The 9,795-nt window shown below is 45.9% G+C and overlaps 1 protein-coding gene across 2 annotated transcripts; it reads left to right on the forward strand.

Annotated features, from left to right (window-relative positions):
• Positions 1–8,738, forward strand: LOC140911843 (olfactory receptor 52R1-like). 2 transcript variants are annotated; one of them, XM_073345929.1, is made up of 2 exons: positions 1–31; positions 7,822–8,738. In XM_073345929.1, exons 1-2 carry the CDS (start codon positions 1–3, stop codon positions 8,736–8,738), a joined length of 948 nt encoding a protein of 315 aa, XP_073202030.1. The 2 variants fall into 2 exon arrangements, with proteins under 2 accessions (XP_073202030.1, XP_073201930.1); XM_073345829.1 differs by lacking the exon at positions 1–31 and having other exon boundaries at positions 7,740–8,738.
• The last annotated feature ends 1,057 nt before the right edge of the window (positions 8,739–9,795 follow it).

The following is a 9,795-nucleotide window of genomic DNA, read 5'->3' on the forward strand; positions in this document are numbered from 1 at the left end:
ATGGTTTTTGCAAAGGGAAATCATGCCTCACCAATCTACAAGAATTCTCTGAGGGGGTCAACGAGCATGTGGATGAGGGAGATCCAGTGGATATAGTGTACTTAGATTTTCAGGAAGCTTATGACAAGGTCCCTCACCAACGGCTCTTAAGCAAAGTAAGCAGTCACGGGATAAAAGGGAAGGTCATCTCATGGACTGGTAACTGGTTAAAAGATAGGAAACAAAGGATAGGTATAAATGGTCAGTTTTCAGAATGGAGAGAGGTAAATAGTGGTGTCCCCCAGGGGTCTGTACTGGAGCCAGTCCTATTCAATATATTCATAAATGATCTGGAAAAAGGGGAAACAGTGAGGTGGCAAAATTTGCAGATGATACAAAACTACTCAAGATAGTTAAGTCCCAGGCAGACTGCAAAGAGTTACAAAAGGATCTCTCAAAACTGGGTGACTGGACAACAAAATGGCAGATGAAATTTAATGTTGATAAATGCAAATTAACGAATATTGGAAAACATAATCCCAACTATACATATAAAATGATGAGGAGTCTTGTGAGGAGGTACTTTAAAAACTATCAAATTTATTAGAGCATAAGCTTTCTGGTCTTTCAGGTGCCACAAGACTCCTCGTTGTTTTTGCTGAAATGGACTAACATGGCTACCCCTCTGAAACATATTAAATGATGGGATCTGAATTAGCTGTTACCACTCAAGAAAGAGATCTTGGAGACACTGTGGATAGTTCTCTGAAAATATCCACTCAGGGTGCACTGGGAGTCAAAAATCAAACAGAATGTTGGGAATCACCAGGAAAGGGAGAGATAATATGACAGAAAATATCATATTGCCTCTATATAAGTCCAGGGTACGCCCACATCTAGAATACTGTGCACAGATGTGGTTGCCCCATCTCAAAAAGATATTGTAATTGGAAAAGATTCAGAAAAGAACAACAAAAATGATTAAATTTAGTGATGATTTTTCATTGGCTATCTCCCAGTACCAAAAGGAAAGGGGAGGGTCGATGGAAACCAGACCCCTGAGACTGACAGGCCCCGGGGCAATGGGAGGTGGGGCTGGAGCTAGGAGCTGGAGCTCGGGGCTGGGACCGGGAGGCTGGAGTTGGGCCTGGAGCTGGGGCTGGAGGTCGAGCTGGGGCTGTCTGGAGCCGGCTGCAGTGAGCAGCTGGGGAGAGCAAGGGGGACGTGGGCAGAGAGCCCGCACAGGGAGACACCCTCAGACCAAGAGGCCTTGCAGCCCAGACTGGGAGGGGGATCGTAACCCCCACGGGCATACTTCTAACAGCCAGGGCAGGGCTGTGCATTTCAGCTGTCTCTCTCTCACCCAGTAATCACGCATTTCTTAGCGCTGTTACTCCCCCATGTCCCCACCTGGCCCCTTTCTGGTTTGTTACACGGTAACTGTGGCTTGTCTTGATTTGATTTCTAAGCTCCTTTGGGCTGTTTCTTCTTCTGTGTTTGCAAAGGGTCCAGCACAAAGGACCATGAACTGCAGCGGGGCCTCTGGAGGCTACCACAGTTCAGATAATAATAAATTGTAAACACAATAATCCAGACAAATCAGGACCTAGCCCCTCCCCCCCTTTACCTTTAGCTACAGACGAAGGTCAAACCGTGCTTGCGAGCTACTGAGTGTTTGTAACTTGAATACAGGTGGACATGGGGCCCCTGTTGGGCTCGGACAGGAGAATTCGGTCAGTCTCGTTCCAGGGCTTAAACACCCAGATGCTCCGCACCAGAGAAATACCCCTGATTAGCCAGAAGAGCAGGCAGAGAGTGCAGCTGTGGGAAGCCAAGCACCCTCCAGCAGGGCAGTTCTGGAAAGTCTGACTCAGCCTGGAACATTAGATTTCAATCCCACCTGGGAGACACTGGGAGGAAATGAACCAAGAGGGAGAGAACAAATCCAATGCAAACACTAATCCAGTCTCTAGCCTGCCTGTAGGGTCCCCCTTGTTCCAGGCTAGGTGTGTGGGGAGGGCGGGGCCTCTGTCCCCAGGACAGGCCCACGGCTGCCCTCTATTCACAGGAACAATCTGTGGTGTTGCGTTTACTAAATCTGCTCCCCTGAAGCGACCCAGTGACTGTGATGCATTGGCAGGTTTCTGAGTGGGAGCGGAAGTGGAGTCCCGGAGTTCACACCTCACAGGAGTGGGGAGCTCACAAACCCCAGCTAGTTCTGAAAACCTCAGACTCACCTTGGGAAGATGGTGAAGGCTCCCTCTTCCAGACTTTCCTCTGCATCCCACCCAACACACAGGCCCTGTCAGAGCTGGAGTCCATTTCCCTCTTGGCATGACAGAAAGACTGTGATTACGGCAGGGAAGTCCAGACTCCTGGGTTCTGTGTGTCATCCTGGCATTCAGTCTCTGTGTGACATTGGCCAATTCATATTTTACCGTGCCTCAGTTTACCTATCTGTGTAATGGGGATCTGTTCATAGTGACTTTCCTTTGCTAGGTGTTTTGAAGATCCTTCAATGGAGGCGTTCATTTTTCTATTCAGTCATCTTTGTCTAGTTCTGTCTGTCTAGTAAATCCTGGGCATTTACAGGGTATCTGACCCTATGGAGATCTTGACATTATCCCTAGTTTTCTTCCTAATTGACTATAATTTTTAAATATACACAAATGCACAGGGCAGCCAATTCCTCTGTCACTCGGTGCAGAGCCCAAGAGTTCTCATCTCCCTTTGGGTAGGTCCCTTAATTACTGTTTATTCCTAAAGCTGAATAAATAGTACAGAAGCGCAGACAGGCCTGTCTCCAGCCTGTTTACATCCAGATGCTGTTTCTCCAGTAGACACTGAGCAAACTCCACTGGGATTGCACAGAGCTATATTATAAATGCGGCACACCCATGTCAGTTCTTGGCATGGGATGTTGCTGGAGATGCTGGGGTGAGAGAGGTGTGGGACACAACTGCCAGAGGGAGATTCCCAGGGAAGTGGCTTCCATCTCAGGATTCACAGGTACCATCTCTTGCGGAGGAGCTCACCTGCTCAACAAACCCAGTGCAACATGGGCATGATGGGACAGAGAATGGGACTGGGGTCCTTTCTGCTCAGCACAGCCAGTAAACATCCCAGGGCCCTTGCCACAGGGGATGGGTTTGCTCCAGTATTACTGGCTGAAATGTCCTTCTTTTCTGTGCAACCCCTGCCCACTCCAACTGATGGCCTCCAGCCTCAAGGTGGCTGCATTTGAGTGGCACAGGGGATCCTTCAGGATGAAAGGTGTTAGTAGGTGGACAAGACAAGGCCAAATTCTGAGTCTGTCGCCCGTGATTTGCTTAGGTCCCACTGAGGCAAAACTCCCCTTGGAGTGAGAACTGAGCAAAGACCTCAGGAGCCAGCTGTGTGATAATGCACAGAGCCTGTCACGTCCTCCTCTTGCATTTCAGTGCTCTGACTGCTAACGGAGGGGGTGGGGGGTGGGAGGGAAGGGGGCCGTTACCTGACTTTTATCTGCTGGAAAGTAAGGAGGTGTTAGGGCTGAGGAACAATTCTAAGAATTTTTCAACATGGCCAAGGCATAGAATCATAGAATCATAGAATATCAGGGTTGGAAGGGACCCCAGAAGATCATCTAGTCCAACCCCCTGCTCAAAGCAGGACCAATTCCCAGTTAAATCATCCCAGCCAGGGCTTTGTCAAGCCTGACCTTAAAAACCTCTAAGGAAGGAGATTCTACCACCTCCCTAGGTAACGCATTCCAGGGTTTCACCACCCTCTTAGTGAAAAAGTTTTTCCTAATATCCAATCTAAACCTCCCCCACTGCAACTTGAGACCATTACTCCTCGTTCTGTCATCTGCTACCATTGAGAACAGTCTAGAGCCATCCTCTTTGGACCCCCCTTTCAGGTAGTTGAAAGCAGCTATCAAATCCCCCCTCATTCTTCTCTTCTGCAGGCTAAACAATCCCAGCTCCCTCAGCCTCTCCTCATAAGTCATGTGTTCCAGACCCCTAATCATTTTTGTTGCCCTTCGCTGGACTTTCTCCAATTTATCCACATCCTTCTTGCAGTGTGGGGCCCAAAACTGGACACAGTACTCCAGATGAGGCCTCACCAATGTCGAATAGAGGGGAACGATCACGTCCCTCGATCTGCTCGCTATGCCCCTACTTATACATCCCAAAATGCCATTGGCCTTCTTGGCAACAAGGGCACACTGCTGACTCATATCCAGCTTCTCGTCCACTGTCACCCCTAGGTCCTTTTCCGCAGAACTGCTGCCTAGCCATTCGGTCCCTAGTCTGTAGCTGTGCATTGGGTTCTTCCGTCCTAAGTGCAGGACCCTGCACTTATCCTTATTGAACCTCATCAGATTTCTTTTGGCCCAATCCTCCAATTTGTCTAGGTCCTTCTGTATCCTATCCCTCCCCTCCAGTGTATCTACCACTCCTCCCAGTTTAGTATCATCCGCAAATTTGCTGAGAGTGCAATCCACACCATCCTCCAGATCATTTATGAAGATATTGAACAAAACCGGCCCCAGGACCGACCCCTGGGGCACTCCACTTGACACCGGCTGCCAACTAGACATGGAGCCATTGATCACTACCCGTTGAGCCCGACAATCTAGCCAGCTTTCTACCCACCTTATAGTGCATAGAATCATAGCATCATAGGACTGGAAGGAACCTCGAAATGTCAGCCAGGCAGGAGGGGAGTGCGTAGAAGGCACAGAATCACAGCCGTATAGGACCAGAGGAAGTTGAGAGGTCATCTAGTTCAGTCCCCTGCACTCATGAGAGGACATTATCCAGACTGTCCCTGACAGGTGTTTGTCTAACCTGCTCTTAAAAATCTCCAAGATTTCACAACCTCCCTGGGCAATTTATTCCAGTGCTTAACCACCCGGACAGTTTTTCCTAATGTCCAACCTAAACCTCCCTTGCTGCAATTTAAGCCCATTGCTTCTCATCCTGTCCTCAGAGGTTAAGAAAAACAATTCTTCTCCCTCCTGCTTGTAACAACCTTTTATGTACTTGAAAACTGTGATCATGTCCCCATTCAGACCTCTCTTTTCCAGACTACACAAACCCAGTTTTTTCAATCTTCCCTCATAGGTCATGTTTTTAAACCTTTAATAATTTTTGTTGCTCTTCCCTGGACTTTCTCCAATTTGTCCACATCTTTCCTGAAATGTGGTGCCCAGAACTGGACACAAGATTCCAGTTGTGGCCTAAGCAGCACTGCATCCTATGCCTCTGTTAATGAAACACAAAACTGCATTTGCTTTTTTGCAATACAAAAAAATCCACACCCCAGAGAGATGTCGCTGTATCAACCTTAACCTGGTGTAGACAGCATGAGGTTGACAGAATCCATCGACCTAGCTACCACCTCTCGGGGAGGTGGATTACCTATGCTGATGGGAGAACCCCTGCTGTCAGTGTAAGTAGTGTCTACACTGAAGTGCTACGGCAGCTCTGCAGACATGAGGAGTTGGAGAATCCACCACTTCCCTTTGCAGTTTGTGCCAAAGGTTGACCAGCATCACTACTAAACCTTTGCCCCTTATTTCCAACCGGAATTTGTCTGGCTTCAACTTCCAGCTATTGGGTCTTGCTCTGCCTTTCTCCGCTAGATTACAGAGCCTGTTATTACTCACGGTTTTCTCCTTGTGAAAGTCTCCTCTTGATCATCTTTTTGATAACATCAGTACATAAGAATGGCTCTTTAAGTCTCTCTCTGTCAGGCATTTTGTCCAGTCTCCAATCATTTTGTGGCTCTTTTCCACACCCTTTCCAATTTTTCTACATCCTTTTTAAAATGTGGACCCCAGAACTGGATGCAGTCGGTTTCACCAGTGCCATGTGCAGAAGTAAAATCCTCCCCCTGCTCCAACTTACCACTTCCCTGCTTATGCATCCAAGGATCGAATCAGCCCTTTTGGCCACATCATTTCAGTGGGAGCTCACGATGAGTTGAGTGTCCACAATAACCCCTAAATCCTTTCGTGGGTACCTACGTTCCATGATACAGTGCTCTAGTCTGTAGGTTGGGTCTGCATTTGCCTGTTCAGAGGGGATAACTTTGCATTTGATTATATTAAAACATTTTGTTTGCATGGGCCTAGCTCACCAAATGCTCCAGATCAATCTGAATGCCAGCCCTCACCTCCTCATTGTAACCACTCCGCCAGTCTTTTGGTAGTCCACAAATTTTATCTGCAGTGATTTTCTATTTCCTTCCGCATCATTGATGAAAATACTGAATAGCATCAGACCTAGAACTGATCCCTGCCGAACCCCACTAGAAACACTCCCATTCGCTGACAATGGCCCATTGACAACTGCTTTCAGACATCGATCAGTTAGCCAGTTTTTAGTCCATTTTACCTATGCCCTACTCATATTGAATAGTGTTCTTTTATTATCTGAATGTTTTCCCTACTAAATCAAACGCCTTAGAGAAATCAGAGTCTATTACAACTGCACGGTTCTCAGTGTTTATTTAACAAGACCTCTTTCCATAAATCATATTGTTGACTGGCATTAATTATATTCCTAGACCTTTTTTGAACAAATTCCAGACCAGCTTTTCCAGTGTTTCCTAACCTTGTCATATCATTTTTTTAAACTTTCCCTTTTTTTTTAATATTTTATGTTTAACACAGAACTGTCCTGTATTTGCCTTTTTTTTGTCTTTGTTGCTGCCTGATTGCCTACTTCTACTTCTGAATGAGATGTGTGATTGATCCGTCGATTCATGACTCTGGTGTTTGTAACTACAAGGTTCTACTGTCGAGGCTGTTTAACATCCTCCTTGGCAGCTAATGGACTGTAGACTATTCCATCACCTCATGTGATAGGAGTACCTCAACATGCTTCTTTCCAAATGCTGAAGAAAAATATTTCATCAACACATCTACCTTTTCTACAACATTAACAAGTTTCCTTCCTCCCTCTAGGAACTGGCACAAACCTTTTCTAGGATTTCTTTTGTTCTTAATATACTTAAATTACCTCCTTTTTGTGATCCTTAGGCCTGCCAAGCATGGATTTACCCTGATGTCTTTTATGTCCCTTATCAATGTTCAAAACTTCCAATTTGTATTACTTGATAGCTATATTCCCTTTCCCCATTTGTGATATACTGCTATTTCCTCCCTAATTGCTGCCTTCACTTTGCCACTGAACTGGGCTTTGAGCCAAAATCATCCACATTCTTGACTGTGGAATTGTGGCTTTTTCGCTATCTAATAATGAATAACTCCCAATTTTAATTCCCATTTTCCTGTCTAAAATTTTCCCCCAATCAGTTTTGCTGATAATTTGCCTCTGCTTAGGGGAATTAGCTCGCTTGAATCACTAAGTGTCTATAGATATTACTGGTTAGCAGCTGTTCTCTGTTTCTCCATTTGAATGTAATCAGTTGCATTCTTTTATTTGTTCTCCTCCATCTTATGCTCCCTTCTTTCTCTCTTCTCTAAACTAAACAGTCCCAGATGTGTAGGAATTATTGATGCGTGAAGCACCATAAAAATAGAATTGGCCTTAGTAAGGTCAGTTGTTCATAATTCATTTATCTGAATAATGAAAATGTCATTTTTCAGTTTCTGAAGAGCCACCAATCTGCTTCCCCCATGAGAACAGCCCCCAGTAGTGCATGTAGTCTCTCATATTAACATTCTCTCTCCACCCAGGCATTTGTCCTGCGACCATCACCCTGGACCCTGGGCACACACAGGAAGTCAGGGGAACATATGGTACATGCAGGAGATACCGTTCTGCCTCAGAGTTGAACACCTTCTCCATTATTCCATGTCAGATTCCAACAAAACCGATTTCACCAACCCCTCCACCTTCATCCTGCTGGGTATTCCTGGGCTGGAAGCAGCCCATGCCTGGATCTCCATCCCCTTCTGCACCATTTACGTCATAGCTGTCTTGGGGAACTTCACCATCCTGTTCATCGTGAAGAGGGAGCCGAGCCTCCATGGGCCCATGTTCTATTTCCTCTGCATGCTGGCTGTCACCGACCTGGTTCTGTCCACATCCACCCTGCCTAAAATGCTGAGCATCTTCTGGTTCAATTCCAGGGAGATTGATTTCAGTGCCTGCCTCACCCAGATGTACTTCATTCACTGCTTCTCAGTGGTGGGGTCTGGGATCTTTGTGGCCATGGCTTTGGATCGCTACGTGGCCATCTGCCATCCCCTGAGACATTCCAGCATCCTGACAAACACTGTGGTGGCTAAGATTGGCCTGGCCGTGCTGCTGCGTGGTTGCATACTCATACTGCCCTATCCCTTCATGGCCAGACAGTGGCCATATTGCAGAACCAACATTGTCCCCCACACGTACTGTGAGCACATAGCCGTGGTGAAACTGGCCTGCACTGACATCCATGTCAGTAGTTACTATGGCCTCTCTATGGCATTCTTGTTGACAGGTCTGGATGTGTTTTTTATCACCTTGTCCTATACCCAGATCCTCAGGGCCATCTTCAGCCTCTCCAGAAAGGACGCCCGACTCAAGACTTTTGGGACCTGTGGCTCCCACCTCTGTGTCATCTTAGCCTCTTACATCCCAGCTCTCTTCTCCTTCCTCACGCACCGGTTTGGCCACAATGTGCCCCTGTATTTCCACATTCTCATGGCCAATATGTACCTTCTGGTGCCCCCCATTCTAAACCCCATCATCTACGGGGTGAGGACCAAACAGATCCGGGACAGGGTTCTAAGGCTCTTTACTCATAAAGTAACCTAAAGTTTTCTCCTGGTGCTCTGGCTCTCTTGGTCTTTATTGCTGCCACCACTAAGCGTCTAACAGATATATAACTGGGAAAGAGCCCATTTGGAAACATCTTTCCCCCCCAAAATCCTCCTCAAACCCTACACCCCCTTCCCTGGAGAAGGCTTGATAAAAATCCTCAGCAATTTGCATAGGTGAACACAGACCCAAACCCTTGGATCTTAAGAACAATAAAAAAGCAATCGGTTCTTTTAAATTAAATTTTAAGAATTTTAATAGAAGAAAAAGTAAAAGAATCACCTCTGTAAAATCAGGATGGTAAATACCTTACAGGGTAATTAGATTAAAAACATAGAGAATCCCTCTAGGCAAAACCTTAAGTTACAAAAAGACACACAGACAGGAATATCCATTCCATTCAGCACAGCTTATTTTCTCAGCCATTTAAAGAACACAGAATCTACTGCATCTCTAGCTAGATTACTTACTAAGTTCTAAGACTCCATTCCTGTTCTGTCCCCGGCAAAAGCATCACACAGACAGACCCTTTGTTTCTCCCCCCACTCCAGCTTTGAAAGTATCTTGTCTACTCATTGGTCATTTTGGTCAGGTGCCAACGAGGTTATCCTAGCTTCGTGTTTACCCTTCCCTTTATATTTATGACGGGGATATAGTGCCCCATGCTAATTTAATAATGCCAGCAATGCCCCTCTGCCATGTACATTGGCCAAACCGGACAGTCTCTACACAAAAGAATAAATGGACACAAATCAGAAGTCAAGAATTATAACATGCAAAAATTAGTCGGGGAACACTTCAACCTCTCTGGACACTCAATTACAGACCTAAAAGTCACAATTATTCAACAAAAAAATCTTCAGAAACAGACTGCAATGAGAAACTGCAGAACTGGAATTAATTTGCAAACTGGACACCATTAAATTAAGCTTAAATAAAGACTGGGAGTGGATGAGTCGTTACACAAACTAAAAACTATTTCCTCATGCTAATTTTCCCATACTGTTACTCAGACCTTCTTGTCAACTGTTTGAAATGGGCCATCCTGATGATT

This window comes from Lepidochelys kempii, chromosome 1 (assembly GCF_965140265.1).
Source record: "Lepidochelys kempii isolate rLepKem1 chromosome 1, rLepKem1.hap2, whole genome shotgun sequence".
Taxonomy (NCBI): Eukaryota; Metazoa; Chordata; order Testudines; family Cheloniidae; genus Lepidochelys; species Lepidochelys kempii.